The sequence below is a fragment of the Rhinolophus hipposideros genome (assembly GCF_964194185.1).
Source record: "Rhinolophus hipposideros genome assembly, chromosome: 2".
NCBI lineage: Eukaryota > Metazoa > Chordata > Mammalia > Chiroptera > Rhinolophidae > Rhinolophus > Rhinolophus hipposideros.
Genome location: NC_138048.1, coordinates 47,420,524 through 47,447,022, shown reverse-complemented (window position 1 = coordinate 47,447,022; position 26,499 = coordinate 47,420,524). Strand labels below are relative to the sequence as shown.

The 26,499-nt window shown below is 33.3% G+C and overlaps 1 protein-coding gene across 6 annotated transcripts in view; it reads right to left on the bottom strand.

Annotated features, from left to right (window-relative positions):
* Positions 1-26,499, bottom strand: part of STXBP5L (syntaxin binding protein 5L) — a 252,481-nt gene that overhangs the window by 93,667 nt on the left and 132,315 nt on the right. For all 6 annotated transcript variants that reach the window (XM_081030031.1, XM_081030026.1, XM_081030027.1 and 3 more), the window contains exons 15-18: positions 18,993-19,033; positions 15,320-15,537; positions 13,181-13,353; positions 10,203-10,328 (exon numbers count right to left, since the gene is read on the bottom strand). In XM_081030031.1, coding sequence (XP_080886157.1) covers positions 10,203-10,328; positions 13,181-13,353; positions 15,320-15,537; positions 18,993-19,033 — 558 coding nt within the window. The remainder of the gene's footprint in view (positions 1-10,202; positions 10,329-13,180; positions 13,354-15,319; positions 15,538-18,992; positions 19,034-26,499) is intronic.

Genomic DNA, 26,499 nt, shown 5'->3' with positions numbered 1-26,499 from the left:
GGTATACAATAACAGGTTTTGTTGAACTTAGAAAGAACTTGCAACTAAAGTAATTTCAGCCAATGATTCAACAAAATGCAATGAAAAGTGAGTGTTGATGTTCAGAGTAAGTGATTATGACTTGAGAAGATGGGTGATGCTGACTTTATTACCATAGGGTAACAGCGCGTCACTTTAGGTGGAAGCTAGCAATCTAGTTGATAGTTTTACAAAAATTATTGAAAAATCTCTTGAAAAATTAAAAAGATTTTTCCCCCTGAAAATTTGGGCCAAAAACTTGGGTGCGCATTATACACTGGAATGCATTATAGATGGCAAAATACGGTATGTGATTTTGGGAAAAATTAGTGAATCTTGCAAGGCCTATTTCTTTATAATGAGAATTATAATACCAGATTTATCTAGTTCACAGGGCTTTTAAGAATATCAAATCAGAAATTTGTTGTTAACATACTTTGAAAATTTTCCATAAAAATGTAATCTCAATATTATTATATATAAATGCAATATTACATATATTACATACTGTAGCAAGTTAATATTTTTAAACTTTTTATGTTAAAATGTAGTTAATTACAGGCATGATAGAGTTGCTAAATGCAATACTGACAGGGAAAAAAAGGCAACAAGTCTATCTGACAACAAAAATAATTATTTTTATCTTTGAATTAAAAATAGAACTATTGAACTGATGTCAGCATAGGAGTACAGTAAGACTTCCTGATTTCTCTCCTTGAACTTACAACAAATTGGACAACTATAATCCAACAAGTGATTCCATGCTCAACATATCTGAGAGACCGTGTATTGAGATATCTGAAGGGGGGTTTGTAGAAGTAAGCAGGGAAAGCAGTATGGTGGGGAAGACAGAGACAAAAGCCCTAGAAATAGTCCTGTTCTTGCAGCAGCCCCAGCTGATGTGGTAGCAGTAGGAGGTTGGTTGAAGCCCTAAGTCAGCAGCCTGGAGAAGCCTACAAGAAGCATGTGACTCCATTAGAAAGAGCAATATAAGAATAATGGGGGTATCAGAAGGGAAAGAAAAGGGAACAGAGAGCCTTTTCAAATAAATAATTGATGAGAACTCCCCAAATCTATGTAAAGAGCTAGACCTGGAATCCAAGAGGCTGACAGAACACCTAATTATCTAAATGCAAAGAGATCTTCTCCAAGACACATTACATTAAAACTGTCTAAAGCTAAGGACAAAGAATTCTCAAGGCAACCAGGGCAAAAATGACTGTCACCTATAAAGGAAACCCAATTAGATTAATACCAATTTTTTTAGAAGAAATCTTACAAGTCAGGGGAGAGTGGAATCAAACATGTAAATATATAAAAAGAGAAATCACCAGCCAAGAATAATATAGCTAGCAAAGTTTTTCTTTATATATAAAGGAGAAATAAAGGCTTTTCCAGACAGACAAAAGCTGAGGGAATTTACCACCACAAGACCTGCATTACAAGAAATGTTGAAAGGTGCTCTTAAACATGAAACAAGACGAAAGGATACAAAACTGAGTATGATGATAGACAGAAGCAGGAAATTGTAACTATTTCAGAACACAGTATTAAACAATTATAACATAATGGTTAAATTGGGTAAAAACATTTTTAAAAACTATAGCTCTATAATTTGAAAATGAATGTGCATCATAAAAGGGATAATTTGCGACAACAACAAAAACAAAAGGGTTGGGGGAAAGGACTGAACTTGCTCAGGTGAATGGAGAGAAGACAAAGGACTAGGGTATGTATAAAGCTTTTTATTACATAAACCTCATAGCAAATATAAAACAAAAATCTAGAAGAGAGACACATAAAATAAAAAAGAAGGAACAGAATCATAGAATACCACTGAACTAAAATAGAAATACAGAGGAAAAAGAAAACAATGGAGATACAGAATAACCAGAAGCAAAAGATAAATGGTTGTAGTAAATCCTCATATATCAGTAATCACCCTAAATGTAAATGAACTGAACTCACCAATCAAGAAGCAGAGTAGAGGGATGGATTAAAAAACAAGACCCAATTATATGTTGCCTTCAGGAGACCCATCTCAGCTACAAAGACAAACAGATTCAAAGTGAAGGGGTGGAAGATGATACACCAAGAAAATGGCATCCAGAGGAAATCAGGTATAGCAGAACTTATAACAGACAAAATACATTTCAACATAAAAAAAATGTAACAAGAGAGAAAGAGGGAGCACACATTTAGTTTCTACTAGTGGCTGCATTTCCCAGGCCTTAGCACTCAGACTAGAATTAAACCATCAGCAATCCTGGGTCTCCCACTTGATATTAGATCTTGGACTTCTCAGCCTCCATAATCATGATTTTCACATTTACTTTTTGGTGTGACATGGCATTAAATTAATGGCATTAAAAGAAATCTGAACTGGGCTTCCACTCAAGATAGCAGAGTAGGTAAAGGCTGTACAAACCTCTTCCCACAAACACATCAAAATTACAACTAAACTACAGAACAACTACCAATGAGAATCATTTGAAGTCTAGTTAAACAGAAGTTGTATAATATATATAGAAGAAGCCATGGTGAGATTGGTAGGAGGGATGGAGACACAGAATGGGCTGGTCCCACACCTCTGTGTGGTAGCTAAAATTTGAGAGGAATATCTCTGCTGAGGAGTCCTAACCCCAAAACAGGCTCTCCAGCCCAGGGTTTCATTGATAAGAACCCCAAAACAGTCTCTCCAGCCCAGGGTTTCATTGATAAGAAGTCCCCATGACTTCTGTCTGTGATAGTGTGGTTGAGTGAGAGTTGCTGAAGTCCCAACCATTCTTAAAGGTGCCATGCATGGAATTTCTTGCTGACAGACTCACTTGCTCTGAGCTCCAGTACTGGGACAGCAGCTTGAAAGGTGTTAGTGACACATGGGGAGGAACTGGATTGTCTGGCTCAGGACGAGAGCTGGAGGGGCTGCTTTCTTCCAGATAGAAGTGCTGGAAAAAGCCATTGTTCCTTTGTTGAGCCCTCCCAACCCCCCAGCTTGCACAGACAGGAGGGTGCCATATTAGAGTCTCCATCAATCTAAATAACACCTTTCACACTGCCCTAGTGATTACCTGAGACCCTGCCCCAAAGCAAATTCCAGTGGCTTTTCCATATAATCGGCCTATCTTGACTCATGCTGTAGACTTTCTGAAAATTCTCAAAGGCCCACAAACCCCAAACAATCAGGATCTAGCCTCGATGTGCCCCATTCCTCTTGCTAAGCAGCCCCAAGACTGACACCTCAGTTCACAGCTTAGCTTCTCCTAGGCACCTCCAAACACAGCACAAGTGGCAACCATCTGCAGAAAACTTTGTTGCTCATACCAAGTGGCCCTGGGGAGGGCACAGACAGTAGCTGACCTTGACCTGCAACAAAGCCCCATCCAAAGAGGCCCCAGACTAACATACCTGGTGGCTAGCTTCAGACTGCACCAGAGCACCACCCAACCACCTCCACAAATGACATACTCAAAGGGCAGACTCAGCAGGCACCACAGCCCTGTTAAAGTGAATACTGGTTCATAGGGTAAGGCCTTCCACAATAGCTCCTCCACTGTAAGCATGACCAATCCTCTCAACCACCCTGATGGTCAATTCCTCCCACTGATGTGCTAACAGCAATCAAGGATCAACTACAACTGAAAGGAACAAGCCTGGAGCACCTGGCTCAGGAGACCAGGGAGACTGTGCCACTAGGTCCTACATCTAAGGCCTTACTACATAAGGCCACTCTACTAAGACCGGGAAACATAGCAGCACTACCTAATACATAGAGACAGAGAGGCAGCCAGAATGATACAAAAAATCATGTCCCAAATAAAAGAACAGAACAAAACTCCAGAGAAAGAACTAAACAAAAGAGAGACAAGTAATCTACTAGATGTGGAGTTCAAAACACTGGTAATAAGGCTGCTCAATGATCTCAGTGGGAGTTTCAACAAAGAGATAGGAAGCATAAAAATGGTGATAGAAAACATAAAGAACCAGTCAGGAATGTAGCATACACTAACTGAAATGAAGAATACAACAATTTAGATGAAGCAGATCTAATCAGTGATTTGGAAGATAAGGTAGCAGATAACACCCCATCAGCAAGATAACACCAAGGACAGCAAAAAAGATAAAAGAATAAAAAAAAAAATGAGGACAGTTTAAGAAGCATCTGAGACAACACCAAAAGCAGTTAGCTATCTAAAGGGAGCTCCCATAAGACTGTCAGCTGATTTCTCAACAGAAACTTTGCAGGTCAGAAAGGATTGGCACAAAATATTCAAAATGATGAAAAACAAGGACCTACAACCAAGATTACCCAGCAAGGCTATGATTTAGAGTTGAAAGACAGATAAAGAGCTTCAGGAACCATTTGTGACAACACTGTTGGTGGAAATGCAGATTGGTGCAGCCACTATGGAAGGCAGTTTGGATGTTCCTTAAAAAATTAAGAGTAGAATTACCATGTGACCCAGCAAGCCCTCTCTTGGATATCTACCCAAAATATCCGAAAACATTTATTTATAAAGACATATGTTCATTGCAGCTTTATTTAGGGTAGCCAAGACCTGGAAATAACCAAACTGTCTTCAATAGATGAATGGATAAAGAAGTTGTGGTATATATAAACAATGGAATACTATTTGACCATAAGGAAAAATGAAATAATACCATTTGCGACAATATGGATTGATCTTGAGATTATAATGCTAAGTGAAATAAGACAGACAGAAAAAGTCGAGAGCCATATGATTTCACTGATGTGGTATATAACACTGAAAACAACAAAAGAACAAGATAAACAAATGAAGAAACCAAAACTGATGGATATAGACAATAGTTTAGTGATTACCAGAGGGTAAGGGGGGAGGGAGTAGTAGATGAGGGTAAAGGGGATCAAATATATGGTGATGGAAGGAGAACTGACTCTGGGTGGTGAACACACAATGTGATATATAGATGATTTATTACAGAATTGTACACTTGAAACCTACGTAACTTTACTAACCACTGTCACCCCAATAAACTTTAATTTAAAAAAATCTATGTATGACTATAAAAAAAGAAAACAAAGAAACCCTAAGAGTTCATCAACACCAAACCAGTATTACAAGAAATGTTAAAAGAGAAAAAAAGAAAAAAGAAAAAAATATGTATAATAAAATGGCAATAACTACATATCCAGTATTACAAGAAATGTTAAGTAAAAGAGAAAAAAAAAAGATATATAATAAAATGGCAATAACTACATATCTATCAACAATTAGTTTAAATGTAAATGGGTTAAATGCTCCAATCAACAGATATAGGGTGAATGCATAAGAAAACAAGACCTTTACATATGCTGCCTACAAGAGATACACTTCAGATTGAAGGACACATACAATTTGTAAGTAAAGGGATGGAAAAATATATTTCATGAAAATGGAAATAAAAAGAAAAGAATCTGGGGTAGCAATACTTATACCAGACAAAATAGACTTTAAAACAAAGCCTATAACAAAAGACAAAGAAGGACCCAGTAATTCCACTTCTGTGTATTTATCAGAAGAAACCCAAAGCACTAATTCAAAAAGCCATATGCATCCATATGTTCATTGCAGGATTATTTACAATAGCCAAGATCTGGAAGCAACCTATTTATCAATAGATAAATGAAGAAAGAAATAGTGGTACATATATAGAATAGAATAATACTCGGTCATAAAAAATAATGAAATCTTGACATCTACAACAACATGGATGGACCTAGAGGATATGCTAAGTGAAATAAGTCAGACAGAGAAAGACAAATACCATGTGATTTCACTCCTACAGTATGTAGAATCTAAAAAACAAAATAAATGAACAAACAAAATGGACCCAAACTTATAGATACAGAGAACAAACTGATAGTTCCCAGATGGGAAGGGGTTTGGGGGATGGGTAAAAAGGTTAAGGGATTAAGTACAAATAGGTAGTTAGAAAATAGTCACTGATATGTAAAGTGTAACATAGGGAATTTAGTCAATAATATTGTAATAACTATGTGTAGTGTCAGATGCATACTAGATTTATAGAAGTGATCACTTTATAAGTTACATAACTGTCTAATGACTTGTTAACTTGAAACTAATATAAAATTATTTTAAAAAATGATGAGAAACAAGACAAAGATGTCCACTTTCACCACTCTCATTCAACATAGTATTGGAAGCCCTAGGCACAGCAATCAGACAGGAAACCAAATAAAATACTTTCAGATTGGAAAGAAGTAGTAAAACTGTCATTATTTGCAGATGACATAATACTACATATATAGAGAACCCTAAAGCCACCACCAAAAAACTTTTAGAACTAGTTAATGAATTCACTATAGTAGGATACAAAATTAATATTCAAAAAACAGGGTTTTTTTTGCGTTTTTATACACCAATAACAAACTATCAGAAAGAGAAATTAAGAAAAAAAATCCAATTTATAATTACCGCAAAAAACCCCCCACAGAACCTGGGAATAAATTTGACCGAGTAAATAAAAAACCTGAACTCAAAAAACTATACACATTGAAGAAAGAAATTGAAGAAGATTCACAAAAATGGAAGACTATACACTGTATATACTGTGCTCATGAACAGAAAGAATTAACTTGGTTAATGTCCATACTACCCAAAGTAATCTATAGATTCAATGCAATTCCTATCAAAATACCAATGGCATTTTTCACAGAAAAAATAATCCTTAAATTTAGAAAAAATAATCCTTATATTTGAATGGTACCACAAAATACCCTGAATAACCTAAGCAATTTTGAGAAAGAAGAACGAAGTTTGGGGTGTCATGGTACCTGATATCAAACTATACTACAAGGCTATAGTAATTAAAATGAAATTGTACTGGCATAAAAACAGACACATACAGCGCAGAACAGAGAGCCCAGAAATAAATCGACAGCTAGCTGGTCAATTAATTTATGACAAAGGAGGCAAGAATATACATCGGGGTAAAGACAGTGTCTTCAATAAATGGTGTTGGAAAAACTGAACAGATGCATGCCAAAAAAAAAAAAAAAAAGGAGAAGGAGAAGAAACAACTGGACCACTTTCTTATACCATATATATAATCTCAAAATGGATTAAACATTTAAATGTAAAACCCGAAACCATAAAATTCCTAGAAGAAAACATAGGCTGTAAATAAACTCTTTGACATCGCTCTTAGCAATATTTTTTTTGGATATGGCTCCCCAGGCAAGGAAAATAAAAGACAAAATGAACAAATCGAACTACATCAAACTAAAAAGTCTTGCACAGAGAAGGAAGCCATCAACAAAATGAAAAGACAACCTACTGAATGGGATAAGATATTCGCCAATGACACCTCCAATAAAGGGTTAATCTAAAACATAAGGAACAATACAATTTAACATAAAAAAGTCCCATTAAAAAATGGACAGAGGACACAAATAGACGTTTCTCCTCTTTGGATGGCCAATAGACATATGGAAAGATGCTCAACATCACTAATCATCAGGAAAAAGCAAATTAAAACGACAGTGAGATACGAACTCACACCTGTTAGAATGGCTATCATCAATAAATCAACAAAAGACACATGTTGGTGAGGCTGTGGAGAAAAGGGTACTGTCATGCACCGTTGGTGGGAATGCAAATTGGTGCAGCCACTATGGAAAACCGCATGCAGGTTGCTCAAAAAATTTAAAAAAGAGCTATCATATGACCCACAAATTCCACTTCTGAGTATTTATCCAAAGAAATTCTAAACACTAATTTGAAAATATATATGCACTCCTATGTTCATTGCAGCATTATTTACAATAGACAAAATATGGAAGCCACCCAACTGTGCTCAGTAGATAACTAGATAAAGAAGATGTGGTACATATATAGAATAGAAATTTACATAGCCATAAAAAATGAATCTTGCCATTTGTGATAACATGGATGGATGTAGAGGGTATTATGCTAACTGAAATAAGTCAGACAGAGAAAGACACATTATCATATGATCTCACTTATATGTGGAATCTAAAGAACCAAGTAAATGAACAGACACAACAGAAACAAACTCATAGACACAGAGAACAGACTGATTGTTCCCAGATGGAATGGAGTTGGGAGGCTGGGTGAAAAAGGTGAAAGAATTAAGAAATACCAAACAGTCACAGTGATGTAAAGTACAACATAGGGAATATAGTTTATAATATTGTAAAAGCTATTTATGGTGTCAGATGGGTACTAGCCTTATTGGAGGATCAATTTTTTAAGTTATATAAATGTCTAGTCACTGTGTTGTACACCTGAAATTATTATAATATTTAATGTCAACTATAATTGAAAACAACCCATAGTTAATTCAATCAAAATGATGTGAGAATAATCTCCAAGAAAGGAGGGAGGAAGAAAGGGAGAGAGGGAGAGGGGGAGAGAGAGAGAGAAATCTTTCTCTTTCTCTTCCCTAGAGAAGATTTGCTTATACTCCAGAGTAAAGATATAGTGTCTCTCCAGATTGTAGGATAGGGAGGTCACCAGTAGACCTACTTTCAGAGCTGAGCTTTTCTGTTTGTTTATTTGTTTTTTAGAGCTGAGTTTTTAAAACTTGGAGTTCTTTGCTTGTAATACTACTGTACACACAGGTACCATCTCTTCCTTGCCATGTTACTCTGTTGTGACTGAGGCTCAGCGAACTGGTGCAAAGTGTTTCTCTAGCTGTGGTTTTTGCTGTCAATAATAAACTATCTTTGTTTCTGACCCAGAGGCCAGTTTTCTGTCAACATATATATAAACGAAAGTGTAATAGGCTGTTAGCTTGTAAGAGGGGAAAAATCTCAGATCCTGCACAGTGTCTGACTTAAGAGTTGCCCCTTGGTAAATTCTTCAAAAGAGTAGAACAATCGATTATTATGAGAAAATAGAGCTACTCAGTTAGCTAAACTTGATTACACTGATCCTTGGGATATATTGTCCTGGTTTAGACTTAGGCCAACTAGGATATTGGACAGCAAGTAATTTCCAAATATTTTTAACAGTAATTGTGATCGCTCTTATGTTTTTCTGCTTCTTTGACATCTAATATCCAGGTATTAAATGTTGCTACAAAGCCATTATCCTGGCTATTATTCAAATAATGATATTCTTCATCAAGTGACTGAGGACCTTGTGGTGCAGACCTGGCATAACTCAGATGGATGTATTCTCAAATGATGATAAACATAATACACAAATGTCTTTAACATATGTCACAAATTAAGCTAAGGTCTTCTGGAGCAGTCATAAATAACTAAAACTGGTTTAGTTGATGATACAGGAAGCTGCCCAGAAACAAATACCCCGACTGGTCTCAATACAATATCTTACTCAGTGAAAAAAAAAACACAAAGTTCATTTTTTAAAAAGGATCTGTGTGTTTTTTTCCCCCTCTGCTTTTTCCTTTTTCTCATATATAAATTCTGTCTTTGTATTTGTTAGGTAAGATCAATCTATTATTGGTTTACTTTGTGTTCAAGTAAATAATGTGGTAATAATTAACTACGTCTTCCAGTTATTCTTTGACAGGTGGTAATAAAGCACTGTGGATACTCTACTATCTCGTGTTGTTCCTCTATACCCTAGATAAATAGTCCACTTATTAAAAACTCCTCAAATTATCCTATCTTAAATATGTCACCCTGTTCTAAACCTAAAAGATTTTATATGTAATAATACATTTTCTGTTTGTTGGTAATCCTCTCAAACAACAGATTATCCTCATTTTAAAGATAAGGAAATAAAGCACAGAAATTTAAGTTACTTTTCTAAGATCCAACAGGTAGGAAGAAGCAGAATTAGTATTTGAATACCAGAGAATCTGACTCTAGCACTCCAAAGGCAACACAAGGAGGAAACCGATGGAAAATACAAACAAAACCAACAGTGTAGAAGTATATAAACAAACAAAAGAGTATAAGTGTAATCATTTCGTAACAACTTTCTAACAGTAAAAGTGGAAATACAATCACAAGTTTGACATCAAGAAAGAACAAATAACCATAGTATATGTTTAAACTATTGTTTTTCTTATACCATTTTTTGTCTATTAGAAATCCAGGTAAGGGCTTTTTCACATTTTTAGAACTTCCTTAAGTATTTTAAAGAAAATATCTAAATATATCAAACAGATAAGTCACAAATGAGAAAGAATGTTAAACTACTTACATTCCATATGCTGAGCTTACAGCAAGACTCGTAATCTGTTGGGGAGGTTCACCGTCCGCCCACACCAACTGAATAACGAGTTCTGCTTGATACCCCGGAGGCATCCGCACTGGTCGCGTCTTAACACTAGAAAAAAGGAGAAAATGGAGTTCTATTACATACAGTTGAAACACGTATGTTCATGCTTATCTTCCTCATTTACACAGAATCGTCAGACAGAAATAGTCACCACAGGCCTTAGGGGCAGTATGCAGGTGGACAGTGTCTTCTAAGTTTCTCAAAGTACACCACGCCACTTGGGATTGCTGAGGTTTTTCTTTAAGCAGCTGTTCACTCAGCCAGGTCCACAACTTCACCTTGTCTTTACCACTTCCTTTTTTCTTTTGAGAATAGTATTTTTAATTATTTGTACTTATTTGCTTTTCTTATGAAACATTTGTTATATATTTGTAAGTTATAATACGCAAAAATAAAATAAAAAATTCATCTACCACTCCATGTAAGATTTCAACATATCCAACACCTGAATTACTGCTCTTTTCCTCTAAATTTACTCCACCTGCACCCTTCTCTGTTCCAGTTGATAGCAACTCTTATCCTCCCAGTTACTCACTTAAAAAAAACTTATAATCATTCTTGACTAATATCCTTCTCTCGTATCTCACATCCAACTATCAAATGCTGACGGTGCTACCTTCAAAATATATTCAGACTATGATCACTGTTTATTCTCTACGGCTATCATCCTAGTTACAGTTGACAAATAAAAATATTGGATTCCATTTAAATCTGAATTTCAAATAAACAATTAACAGGTTTGTTTTTTTTACTCTATGTAGGTCCCATGCAATATCTGAGATACACTGATACTGAAAAAAAAACGTTCACTGCATATCTGAAATTCAGATTTAAATGAATACCCTGTATTTTTATTTGCTAAATCTGCCAGGCCTCAACATCATCTCTAGTTAGGTGCAAAAAGTCCCCCGACTGGTTTCCTGACTTCTACCCTTCTCTCCCATCTCAAAATCCATTTTTAACTATAACAACTCCCCATTTAGTTAGAAATAAAAGCCACGGTCCCTAGAGAGCCTATAATTGGCTCTCTATTGCCACTCAGACTTCTGCTCCTACTACCCTCTCCACTAACACCCACCTTGCTCTCTTTGTTCTAGCTATACTGACCTCTTTATATACTAGGTGATTTAAGGCCTTTGCTCTAGCTGTTCCTTCTGCCTAGAACACTATTCTACCAGGTATTCTTCAGCAAACTCTCTCAATTAATTTTTGTTTAAATCTCGTCTCTTAGTGAGGCCTATGATGACCAACCATTTTATACTCCAGGAAGCACAAAGGCAAAATAATAAATAAATATAAAATCAATAATTGCATAAATATGTGTACATTGATAAGAATTATAATATTACTATCATAAAAATGAAGAGTGGGCTTGTTGAAATGCTGATTTATCAGCCAGTGTATATGGTAATCTAAATCCAGCAAAGGAAAAGTTATTTAGGGATGGATGCCAACATATAATTTATCAAAGCATGGATTATACACAACTCAAAAATCATTATTAACATAATGTAATTCATAGAATAATATGTTTAGATCAGTTCTTCTCGGTCCCTAGGACCTTATATACATAATACAGGATTATACTGGTTTTCCTCCCTTTGATTCTCTTGATTATCCTTAAGATGTTTCTACTACTTCTGAAGTTAACATTAAATGCTGTTATTATGCTTCAATACTGTCACTGCTTGCTTCATCTCCATTACCAGATTTTTGTTGTATTCACTGTTTTTTTTCTCTTTATCTTTTAAATTTTTCAAATTTTATTAAAAACTATTTAGGTCATTGGAGGACCCACACTTTAATGATGGGTCTTCTTAGTTAATAACCAATCTATATTGCTTTCTTCAGCTTTGTTGAGCTTTTTGTTCTCTTTCTGGTTTACATTTTAATAGGAATCAATTAAATGAAGCAAAGTTATATGAAGGGAAAATTAAATGTATAACATTAAGAAAATTTTCCATTTGCTAAAATTTTATGATAACGTCTTCTGTTTGTAGATTTTCCTCCCATAATGCCTGTTTATATATTTTTTACTTCACAAGAAAATATTTGGAGGAGAAACAATGATTATAAAAGTGTATCAACTACTAATTGTGTGGCAAACTGATTTTGCTTCTGAACTCTTATCTTTAAATTTTCCACAAGTGTTTTCATAAGAAATGAGGAAATTAGTTGTCTAAAATTCCTTGAGTAGCAGATTCAGATATTTTCATATGAGGCTCAAAGAAATTCCTTGCTCAGGCTCAATTCTTCAGCCCACTAATACTAAAAATGTTTGGTATGACGACATAGAAGCAGTAAGTAGTAATTTCAGGAAACTGCATTCTTTTATATCCAATTACTAAAAGCATAAAAACAATTAAGTAAATATTATTGGCTTGACTAACTTACTTTTATTTGATTATGACACTAAACTTTGTTTAGATATACTGAGAGAACATAGTTTACTACCAAATGTCATCAGTTAAAAAAGAAAAAGTCATACAATATCCTAGCAATCACAAAAGAAATTCTTTTTTCTAACACGGTATTCTTGTAGTAAATAGTAAACTTGGTTTTCTTTTTGATTCCAAGAAGGCTGAAGAAATTCCCTAAACATAGTTTTCATTTGTGAAATACAAAGCAAGTAGCCATGTTTGTACCCTTCCAAAGTTATCCCATTCTATCAGAACCACATTTTCTTTTGGGTCCTTCTGGAAAGGAAATATATGAATTAGTAAGTGAAGGATGAAAATATTGTGCCTTCTCTAGGGATGTTCAAAAAGATCAGGGTACCCTATGGTGGATTATAGATCACTTAAGAACTTAAGAGAGAAGAATGATTTTATTTGGCACAGTTATAAAGAATTATATTAATTACATGTAAAATTGTTTAAAAATTTGGTAGCAACTCTTACTTGAGGCATGGGATACTGTCCTTTGCTCCTCCTTCACTAGCCACAGTGTTAGTGCTCCCAGAAAGACTCCTTGAGGAGGGAAGCTGGGATGAGAGGTCTGGAAATGGAGGACTTGTTTCTGGTTCTGGGGTAATAATATCTTCAACATCATACTGAAGTCGTACCTCTAATGACTTAAAAAAAAAAATCAAGTTTAACTTAATCTAAGTCATGGTAATAAAAACAACCACGCTAAAATAGCTGATAATTTTTGGTATTATTTTGTCTGATTAATAAGTTCAATTTCAATTTATAGTAAAGCTGAGATATCCCAAACTGAATTAAATAGTGAATTATATTAAATGACCAATGACATCCACAAAAAATGTAAGATACTTTTTAATTCTTCAGACTTAAAAGAAAAATACCTATCAGTGGAGATAAAGTTTTTAAATAATAAATATTCCTTAAGATAAAGTATAAATTACAATCCCATATATAATAGGAAAAATGAGTCATGTTTACTCCAATGGAAGAAATTAAACTGGATATGTGTATGTGTGTGTTTACAAATTATTCGTACAGGCATTTAGTTTAAAAAAGAACAACACAAAAAACCTTCCTTAAATTTTGACTTTAACTCAGTAAAAAGTTTCCAAAAGAAATTCCATATTTCTTTTAGTTTGTTTCCTTAGCTTACCCCTTATATAATTTCATTAGCATGGTCAAAATTAGTTAATGAAAAACATGATAATTCATATTGAAATAAAAACATGTAGCAAAAACCTTTTTTTAAAACTAAAAATATGTTAAAATTAAGTACTTTATTGCATTCATTGCTTTAATTGAAATTGATTTTATACCATAAACATTTTCTTTACAATGTAAAAATCAGCATTTTTGAGACTGAAGACAAAAAAAAGTCATTATGGGGTGGTGAATATAGCAATATTACCAAAATAACTGTTTAAGATAACTGTCATAGTTATCTTAAAACTACAAAAAAACCTCTAGTGATAATAACAATTATTAATTAGTGAGTGTTTACTACACTTAGACACTGTGTTAATAATTTTATATAATCATCCCAAGAACTCTGTAAAATTGGTATTTTTATTTCTAGTTTATTATTACTTTCCATTTTATTTACACAGGAAATTCGATAGGTGATGAAATTAAGTTACCTACACTCTGCTACTGACTAAGAGAGTCTTGTGACTTAGAGTCACATTGGTATTCACTGGAAAAGCCAGAATTAAAACCTGGGTTTATCTGACTCCAAAGCCTAGGATTTTAACTAACATACTTTAAAAGGGCAATACTTTAGTTGTTAAGGTAACAACAGTTATTCACAAGCCTTTAGTGGATAATCTTTAGTAGGCCTTTAGAAGAAAATCTCTATTTTCTGATAAAATAGTAAAATGAACTGGGTAGAAAAGGCCCATTTATCCCATGAGAGCATCATTATTTTGAATTATTAAATTATTACATTAGTTAAAAAATTAAGATTAGGTAAATCAACCCCATAATTATTTCTACCTAATTAAAAATGTTGCTATATAGAAAATCATTAAAAATAATCTTGGGGGCGGCTGGTTAGCTCAGTTGGTTAGAGCGCAGTGCTCTTAACAGCAAGGTTGGCGGCTTGATCCCTACATGGGCCACTGTGAGCTGCGCCCTCCACAACTAGATTGAAACAACTACTTGACTTGGAGCTGATGGGTCCTGGAAGAACACACTTAAAATAAATAAAAGTTGAAATAATAATAATAATCGTATAGTTGAGAAATAATCATATATGGCAATTAATTGACAAAAAAAGACAAACTAAGAAATTTAATAAAAGTATAGAACAAAGCCTGATTAATTTGACATTTATACATAAAATAAACCAATATCTGTATAAAACCTATAGGCATAATCTATCCTATTAATCATACTAAGTTTTGACAGAGAACTGCTTTTGTCATATTAAGCCAAACTATTTTTTAATAGGATATATTAGTGTAACAAGAATAATTTGAAATCCTATGAGTTGTCTTATTGGCCACATACTGTAGTTTTCGTGGCTTAAAACCATACCAAGTACTAACCAAAATCTATGATAACTGCTTTCTTTTAATAACTCTAAGTGTGAAAGTTAAATTTTAAATGACTTACCACTATTTCTGCTGTAATTTCATGTCTGCTGAATTTATAAATTATGACATATGCAGAGACTCCTGAAACACAGAATATTCTGCTCTCTGGACACCAGTAAATCATCTGAATGGCATACGGATCTTCCTCTACAATTTCACATGTTTGTTTTCCTTCTCCTACCTTCTGTTTTTCAAACACTTTTGAGGTTTTTAGCTTGTACAGCATCTGCAGAGTTACTATAAGATATTGAAGCATAGTTATCTTCTAATATAAATTTAATTCTTAGATGTTGTTGAAGCTTTTAAAATATATTTGTTAAACCACAAAAATAAAACCCAAATAGACAAATTATATTTTAACTAGTAAGCATGCAATGTTATGCTCTCACATCAGTACAGTTTAGCTGGAGGAAGACTATGGGGAAAAATTAAACATTTATTGAACACACACTATACACAAGGAATATGTAGATTCTTTGTATGTATTGTCTCATGTGATCCTCAGAGAAGTCCCATGAAGTATTTTTATACTCATTTACTGATGAAAACGCTGGAGCTCAGAAAGTTTACAATGGAAATACTGAACATAATTCTCCTAAGGGAGACCCGTCAACTCTTTTTCACAATTTTCCCCTTTGATTACTAGATAAGAGGTTGATGTTATTCTTAGAGGGTTTACTCCTCTCAACTTATTTTTAGACACTCCTTCAGATGAGAAACATTTGTAATTTACCAGCTAGCAATATTGGGAATCCAATAACTTATAATTATTTTAGAAAGAATCTTTTCTGAATGGCTTAGTGTTAGGAAAGGGTCAGTTATAATTTTAAGAAATTCTGAGTTTGTTAATTGTTGTGAGGAATATTTATTTGGGAGAATTTTTTTTCTATTTTAGACCCTGATGATAACTCCCCTATGAAAAAGCTCTAATTCTATAAAGGATCCTTATAAAAAGTTCTAAAAATCTGGGAGTTCCTGCCAAAAATGCATAATTTGAACCTAATCTTGAGAAACATAAGTCAAACGCAAATTGAAGGAGATTCTATAACTGACCTGAACTCCTCACAAATGTCATTTCCATGAAATAAAGACTCACAAATCATTCCAGATTAAAGAAAACTCAAAAAGTATAACTAAATGCAAATAGTGATCCTAGATTTTCTTTTAACATAAAAGATGTTATTAGGACAATTTGAGAAAACTGAGTAAGACTGGAGGTTAGATAATAGTAGTGTATAAATATTAATCTCCTAATTAATTTTGATAACTATAATTTGATTATGTAAAAGAATGACTGTACTTGTAGGAAATACACACTGAAGTATTTAAGGACACATAGTGTTAGAGGAGTATCACGTCTGCAGTTGACTCTCAAGTGGTTACAAAAAAGTATGTACATAAATATGTACATATTTATATATGTAGGTGTGTGTAAATATATGGAGGGGAGAGAGTAAGGGGGGAGAGAGAGAGAGTACACCCATGAACGAAAGCATTAGAGAAATGTAGTGTATTTTGACATTTGGGAATCGGGTAAACGTTATACAATACTTCATAGTATTTTTTTGCAATTTTTTGGCAAGACTGAAATTATGTCAAATTAAAATAGTCTACAAAATAGGAAAGGTAGGTGCTCTATCCTTGCTTCCAGGTCAAAGAGGAAAATCACTCCCGTGATTATTTTATGTGACATGGCAATGGTAAAAGGATATTGCTGACATAATTAAGGCCGTTAATCAGTTGACTTTGAGTTAATCAACAGAGATCCTTAAGAGGGCTGACATAATCAGGTGAGCCCTTTAAAAAAGGGACTCCCTAAGGTTAGAGAGGTATTCCCTTGCTGGCCTTAAAGAAACAAGTAACCATGAGTTGTAAAGTTTTAGAAAAATGAATTCTGCCAACAACTACATGAGCTTAGAAGAGGACCCTGAATCACAGATGAAACTGCAACCCTAGCTAACATCTTGACTACAGTCTCAGGAGACCCTGAACAAAGAATCCAGCTAAACTATACCCAGATTCCTGACACAAAGAAACAGTGAGATAATAAACGGGTATTATTTTAAGCTGATAAATTGAGGTAATTTTATTACACAGCAGTTGAAAACGAATACAATAACAAACTCAATTATTCAAATGCAGGATAACCTCACTTCCCGTGCTGGGCAGTATTCCACAAAATTGGCAAACTAACTGATATTTCTTCAATGACATCCATTAAATTGGAGATTTGTTCTTATAATTGATTACAGTAGAAATATTTAATATGCTGCAAACTTTTGCAATATATGTTCTGAATGTGACAAAATAGTATTTTACTTAAAAATTAACTTGTTAAAATATCACATATGCTTAAGGTTGAGTATGTACTCTATCATTAGAGAGTTAAAGTATGTTCTCATAGTTTAGAAGCTAAGGAGTGACTTTGAGGTGGTGGGAAAGGAGCAATGACATATTATGTGATCAATTTTAATCCTGGAACAAACTTGGATTTACATGAAAAGGTTCATCAAAAGAAAATCTGTTGCCCTTTGGAATTTCCCCCTGCACAACTGTTTATTGTGTGAGGTCATAAAGAGGCCTCAGAATTCATGGCTTTAGATCTTAATTATTCTCTCTTGCTGATGGTTTTTCCCATTGCTGGAGGATTCCAGCTTACAGGCTAAGAGTATCTCGTCAACCTTCTCCCTTCTGCTTTTCTATTTATCATAATCTTTCTCAAAAGCTGTTCACTTCTATAGCTTTGAATATCACTTTTAAGCTGCTTCTTCATTAGTTTCCATTCTTGACTATTCTTCTTAACTCCTAGACATTTTTACTTGAATTTCCTGGTGTTACTACAAAATCCAAACTTCCAGAACTCTCTTATATTCCTCAGATGGTTACTCATCCTCAAGAACTTGGGAGTCATTGTTCACTTCTTATTCTATTCTGGACTGTCAAAATCTTAACTATCTTCCAAAACTCACAGTAAGTGTTACCCATCAACATACCCTTCCTGGGTCTACCTGGTTCAAATAAATCTCCCATTTCTGCTAACAAATAGAATTTGGGTTGTACTACATTTGGAGTTCTTACATTATTTGCCCTGTAGTTACATACATGCATTCCTTTATCTGTTTTAGTGACTATAAATTTTCTGAAGGGAACGTATGATAATAATCAAGTCTTAAATATCTTTCTTTGCATGCTCTTCCATGTTGATCACAATACCTTATTTTTTCCTTACATTATGTAATTCTCAAGAATATAAAAAGAAAATTTACATTTATCAAATCACTTCTTTTGATTCTCCCAGGATTTGGTAGACAAATGGTGAAGAAAAGTGAAGACTAGTGGGATAAAAGCATTTTTCAAAGTCCACAGAGCTAGAAGGTGAAGGAAATTACTTAAACAGAGTTAATCTGAAAAATTTTGATACTTTTTTGAAAGTACCTTGCCTCTTGTAAATCTGATGGTTGGTGATAAAGAATGATTGCAGTCCTGTCTGTTTATACTATAAAAGCAAAGTGCAGTAAAGATAATATTTTAAGTTGATTTAATAATATAGGAAATAGATTTTTGTAACAGAACCATATATGTATGCTAAAAATGTACCTAAAATGCTAATTGTCCAAACTACAAAGTGATGAATGGCTATGTTAATATTAACCAATTGTTTTCTGTTATAGAAGGAGAAACTTAAAACTTACTTGCAGAAGCATCCCAAAATTTTATTGATCCATCTGCATGACTATATGAGAAATAAATTAGCATTAATTATAGTAAATAAAAATAATCATTCTGAAAGTATAAAACTTTAGTTACTGTTTAAATTTGATTAAAAATACCATTCCAATGAAAACTAGTGTATGCTAAACCATTTCCAAGTTCAAAACAATGGTTTATTTTTCAAACAGTACACTAAAATCTAAATTTTAGATTTTATTGCAAGAAGATTTTATGAGAGCAATGAAAATCGGCCTGTGGAAAATAACTAATATTTTTATATAAAATTGCTTCCATTCAATAAATAAGATACCTGAGTTAATTTTGATTATGTTAAAATAATTTTGAAGTGAATATCTTAGTGCAATTAAAGGTAAGCTTCAAAATATGACAAGCAAATCCTTAAATCTATCTAGAGTTGTATATTATTTGGTAATTACATAATGGCAATTTTATAAGAACTCATATAGAAAATAAAATAGGATAAAATGCTTCCGAATGCATTTTATGAGGTCAGCTTTATTCTGACACCAAAATCAGAAAAAAAAAAAAACATTACGAGAAAAGAAAATTACAAACCAATATCTCACAAGCATGGGTGTAAAAATTGTGAACAAATACCAGCAAATCAAATCAAGAAATAAACAGAAAGGATAATATATAGCATACTAAGTGGAGTTTATCCCAGGAATGCAAGGCCAGTTAAACATTAAAAAAGAAAAATCAATCACCATATTATAATTCATCTTACTGACAGATTAAGGAAGAAAAACCACATGATCCTCTCAATAAATGCAGAAAAAGCATTTGACAAAAATTTACTATCTATTCATGAAAAAAAAAATACTTAATAAATTAGGAGCAGAGGAAACCTCTTTAACCTAATAAAGGGCATCCCGGAGCAACCTACAAATGTCTTAAATAATGGTGAAAGAGATGAATACCTTCCCTCTAAGATCAACAACAGAGCAAAATTGTTCACTCCCACCATTCTTATTCAACCTCATATTGGAGGTCCTAACCACTGCAACAAGGGAAGAAAAAAAAATAAAAGGAATAAATATTGAAAAAGAATAAAATTCTCTCTATTTGCAGATCACATAACCAGCTATATAGAAAATTCCAAAGAATCTGCAAAAGGGATACTAGAACTCATAAATGAGTTTAGCATGATTGTAAATTACAAGGCCAATATACAAAAATTAACTGTATTTCTATATAAGAACAATAAATATTTGGTAACATATAGATGATGTATTACAGAATTACACACTTGAAATCTATGTAACTTTACTAACCATTGTCATCCCAATAAACTTTAATTTTTTAAAAAAGATTATGAAATGCTTATATATAAACTAATACAATTTGTACTAGACCTGTATGCTGAAAACTATAAGATGCTGATCAAAGAAATCAAAAGCTTAAATAAATAGAGAGATATAACATATTTTTGAATTGGAAGATCTACTAGATGTTGGTTATCCCCTATGATATACAAATTCAATGTTATCTCAATTGAAATATGCCAGAAAATTTTTTTGTAGAAAGCAACAAACTGATTCTAAGATTTATGTGGAAAGGTAAAAGAACTAGAATACACAAAAGCAATTTTGAAAAATAAAAAAAAGTTGGAGGTTTCAAACTACCTAACTTTACATCTCATTTGAAATCTCTTGCAAAGTTATTAATATTGGTGAAAAAAATAGACACATGTATCAATGGAACATAGTAGAGAGTCCAGAAAAAGACCCATATATATATATATATATATGTTATGATATATATGATATATATATATTATATATATATATATATATGATAGCTTAATTTTTTTGAGAGATTGGTAGTTGCTGACCAAGAGGTTTTATTTTGCTAATAGCTTTATTGAGTCATAATTTCATAAAATTCACCCATTATAAGTGTATAGTTTGATCATTTTTAGTAGATTTATACAGTTGTCTCACTGACACCATAGTCCAGTTTTAGGACATTCCCATCACCCCCAAAAAGTTACCTCATGCTAATATACAATCCTCTTTCCCACCTCCAGTAAGTGGAACCCACTCAATATTTACTCTTTGTGTCTCTATCTGTCATTTAGTATGTTTTTGAGGCTAATCCCTATTTTCTTGCATGTATCAATAATGTGTTCCTTTTTATTGCTGAGTACTATTCCATTGTATGGATATACCACATTTTGTTTATCCTTTTACCAGTTGGTGGACATTTGCGTTCAGTTTTTGCTATTATAAATAAAGTTGTTATGAATGCTTTACATGTTTATGTACTTTAATTATTAATTTATAGATATAACCAAAAAAAAACCCCAACAATCTTTATTACTGAAAAATTCTACAGGATGATGGTCTGACACTATATACTCTAACAACTTTTAATTCTTTTGTCTTTGATTTTTCATCATGCAATATTTTATATGCAAAGAATAATATATGTAACGTAGACTTAATATATAAAATATGATTATATTGAAATTCTGTGAACCAACCACCCAACCAAAAAACTAATCTTCCTAATAACTTGTATCTACATATGTGCTCTTTTTTTTAAATTGAGGAATTGATATACAACATTATATTAGTTTCAGGTGCACCACATAATGATATAATATTTCTAAACATTGAGAAGTGATCACCACAATAAGTCTAGTTAACATCTGTCACTATACATAGTTACAGAATTTTAAAAAATGTGATGAGAACTTTTAAGGTTTACTGTCTTAGCTACTTTCAAATATGTAATACAGTATTAACTATAGTCACCGTACTGTGCATTATATTCTCGTGACTTATTTATTTTATAGCAACTTGTTTCTTTGTTAAGCATTCCCCTGGTTGTTACAAGTTTTCTATTAGATTCTAGAATTCTAAAAAAATTGATTTTGTTTTTGTGAGCTTACTCATTTTTTTAGTGGTGGGACCAAGTGCTACTCTGACATTTTCAGTGATATAAATTCCTGATATTTTAAAATAAACTTTTTATTTAACTATAACCCATATACAGCACAAATCGTAAGTTTATATCACAAAAAAATGTCATAAAGTGAACACATATGTATTATCATCACCCATATCAACATCACCCCCCAAAACCCTTTCATCCTTCCCAGTCACTTTTCCCATCTTTTCCCCAATGGTAGCCACTATCTTGTTTTTTAACACTACATTAATTTTACCATTAATTTTTACCATTAAGTCACCACACAGAATGACTTATTTTGGGTCTAATTTCTTTTGGTCAATAATATGTATTGTTTTCTTAATTTTCTTTCAGATTGTTTGTTGTTAGTGTACAGTACAGAAATGTAACTGATTTTGCATGTTGATTTTGTATCCTGCAAATTTGTTGGATTCGTTTACTGATTCTAACAGTTTTGTGTGTGTGTGGGTAGGGGGGACTTATGAGTTTTCTACATACAAGATCATGTCATTTAAAAACAGATTAATTCTTTTTTAAAAATGTAGATGCCTTCATTTTTTTTATCTGATTGTGCTGGCTTGGTTTTCCCATATTATGTTGCATAGACGTTGTGAGAGTGGGCATCCTTCCTTTGTTCCTAATTTTGGAAAACTCAAGTTTTTCACCACTGAGTATAATGTTAGCTGTGTGCTTTTTATATATGCTCTTTATTATGTTTTAGCAATTTTCTTCTATTATTAGTTTGTTAAGTATTTTTATCATGAAAGGGTGTTTAACTTTATCAAATGATTTTTCTCCATCATCTAAGATGGTCATGTAGTTTTTATCCTTAATTCTGTTTACTGTATCACATTGATTGATTTTCTTATGTTGAACCATCCTTGCATTCCAGGAATAAATCCCACTTGGTTTTAATGAGACTCACTTTATATCTCACTTTACATATAAAGTGACTCTCATGTAGACAGCATACAGTTAGATATAAAGTGAATCTCATGTAGACAGCGTACAGTTAGATGTTGTTTGTTTTATCCATTTGATCACTCTATATCTTTTGCTTTGGTAGTTTAATCTACTTACATTTAAAGAAATAACTGATACAGAAGGACTTACTATTACCATTTTTAAATCGTTGTAGTCTATCTTGTATTTATTTTGTCCTTCATTTCCACTCTCACTGCCTTCCTTTGTGTTTCATTGATTTTTTTTCCCTAGTAACATGCTTTGATTTTCTCTTGTGCATATTCTGTAGATATTTTCTTTGTAGTTACTATAAAACATCTTATAGTTATCCCAATCTATTTTAAAGTGATAAAAACATCAGTTAAATACAAAAATTCTACTCCTTTATATCTTCCCCCTCACTTTGTTATTGATGTCACAAATTACATCTTTTTATATTTTGCAACCATTAAAATAGTGTTACATAGTTTTAAAAAATGTTTTTGTCTTTTAAAGTCTATACCTGAATTTAAAGTGATTATGTACCAGCGCTACAGTGTTACAGGATTCTGTTTTTGTCTATATATTTACCTTTATCCAAGAGCTTTATATTTTCAAATGCTTTTGTTTTTTTACCTAGTGTCCATTCATTTCACTTTGAAAGATGCCCTTTAGCAATTCTTGTTAGGTAGGTGTAGTGGTGATACAATTCTCAACTTTTGTTTATCTTGGATGGTCATCATTTCTCCTTCATTTTTGAAGTAGTTTTCCAGATATAGTTTTCATGGCTGACTTATTTTCTTCTTTATGCACTCTGCACATATCATGGTAGTACCTTCTAGCCTATAATGTTTCTGCTGAAAAATCTATTGATAACCTTATGCAAGTTTCCATATACATGATGAATGGCTTTTCTCTTGCTGCTCTCAAGATTCTTTGCCTTTGATAATTTGATTACAATGTGTCTTAGTGTGGGACTCTTTTTGTTTATCCTCACTGAAGCATTTTGAGCTTTTTCAATTTGGATGCCCAGTTACTACCTAGGATTTGGGAACTTTTCAGTAATTATTTCTTATTTCCAGTCATTATTTCTTAAAATCTGTTCTCTGCTCCACTCTCTCTTGTCCTTCTAGGACTTCATAATATTTACATTGCTCTACTTGATGGTATTGCAGAAGTCCTTTTGGCATTCTTTATGAATGAAGTCCTTTACTTGATTTTTCTCGCCCCCTCTGACTCTCTAATTTTATATCACCTATCTTAGAGTTCATTGATTCTTTCTTCTGATTAAGTCTGCTGTTGATCCCTTCTAGTAAAAATTTCAATTCAGTTATTGTATTCATCTGCTCCAGAATTTCTTTTTGGGTCTTTTTTTTTAAAATAGTTTTTATCTCTGTTCATATTTTCATTTCACTCATGCCTTATTTTTTATTTCATTTAGTTTTCTATCTGTTCTCTTGTAGTACATTGATCTTTTTAATGACTATTTTGAATTGTTTGTCAGGTAGTTCACATATCTTCATTCTTTGAGGCTCAGATTCTGGAGGTTTATCTTGTCCCTTTGATTGGACTATGTTTCCCTGTTTCTTTGTGTATCTTGTTATTTCTTGTGAATTTAGCATTTGAAAATACAACCCCCTTTTATGAACTGGCTTTCTACAGGGGAAGATCTTCATCACTCAGGCTAGGTAATGATCCTGGGAGCCTCTCAAAACTTTAATGGGGTATGTCTTCTCTGGGCTTGTGCGGGTAATTTCCCAGTTAGGTTTGCTGGTTTCTTTTTCAGGAGCTTGTAGTCTCATGTTCCCTTATTGTCCTTCTTCAGTAGTGAAAGTTTTGTTTTGTTTTGTTTTGTTTTGGCACTTCAACAACCACTGAGTTCTCTTTTGTTTTGTTGTAGCCCCCCAAGCACCCAGGTTCTATCAGTACTTTGACTTCAGTGAGACAGAATCTAATGTCTTGGGAAGTCCCCTGAAAGTAGGAATATAGGATGTATATTTTGCTCCTCTTTTTCCCTCTCATGAAAGAAGATGCAAGTTGGGCTTTCTTCCTGAACAAGAGCAGTGTCAATTTGGGGGGGGACTTGAAATAAACTGAAACGGCTATTTTTACCCATTCCAGTGTGGCTCTTCTTGGCTTTGAGCTTGCCTGAGTACTACAATTTTTTACTGGCTTCTGGAGTTTTCATAAGGCTTTTTGGACCATATATTGTTACATCAGTGTCTCTCTGAGAAAATGAGATCTGCAGCTACCTATTCTGACATCTTGCTGATATTACCCTCCATCAATTCTTTTATAGAGCATTTTTCCATCCCTTTTCTCTCAACCTGACTATACTATTATATTTGAAGTGAATGTATTATTAAAAACAATAGAGTTGGGTCATAGTTCTTAATCTACTATGCGATTATGTGAATTTGAATTGGTGTATTTAGAGCATTTACATTTAATGTAATTATGGATCTGTTAGGGCTTAAGTCTCATTTCTTTCCTTTTCTGTTTTTTTCCAATTAATTTTTTGTCACTGTTTTTCTCTTTTCCTGCCTTCTATGGGTTACTTGAACTATTTTTGTATATCCATTTTGATGTGTCAATAATGATTCAGTGTGTCTGTTTGCATAGGGCTCTTTTAATGGTTGCTTTAAGTATTACATAACTTGTCACAGTTTACTGGTGTCATCACACTACCATTTCAAGGGAAATATAAAAATCTTATTTCGCTTTACATCACTTTACCTTCTCCCACTTAGAATTGTCCTAAATATTTCCTCTATATATGTAGAACTACATCAGACAATGTAACTATATTTTCAACCATCAAATATAATTTTAAAAATTCAAATGAATCATCTAAATAAAAATAAATAATAAAAGTATATTTACCTATCTTTTGCTTACTGTATTCTTCCTTCCTTCCCTATATTTTAAGGTTCTTTCTTTTATCATTTGCTTTCTGTTTAGAGAACTTCCTCTGGCCAGTCTTTTAGGGTAGGTCTGATTTGACAAATTCTTTGTTTTCTTCTTCTGAGAATGTATTCATTTCTCCTTAAATTCCTGAAGGACATTTTTGCTGGGTACAGGATTCTGGGTTGCAAGTTCTTGTCTAGCAGCACTTGAAAAAGATTCAGGTTTTCTCCTAGCCTCCAGGGATTCTAATGAGAAATCCATTGTCATTCACACTGGTTTTGCCCTATAGTTATGCTGTCATTTCTCTCTTGTACTTTTCATATTTTTTTCTTGGCATTTAGTGTTCAGAGGTTTGACTATGAGGTGTCTTGTTGTGGATTTCTTGTGGTTCACTCAGCTTCTGGAATCTTTAGGTTCATGTCTTTTGCCAAATTTGGAAAGTTTTCAGCCATTATTTCCTAATGTACTTTTTTTAGCCTTGTCCTCTATCACCTCTCCTTCCTCATTGGACTTCCATTGACACAAAATGTACAGGGAGTGTGTAGCTCCTCATTACTGCTTGGCAGTCATGGGAATTATGGCTCCCCACATGATCTCCTCTGATACCACAGGTGATGGGTTTCATTACCACCCAGTAGGGTTAAAAATCCCAGCTTCCCACTCAGCCTTTGCTCAGTGTGGAAGACTGATACTCCCTTGTGG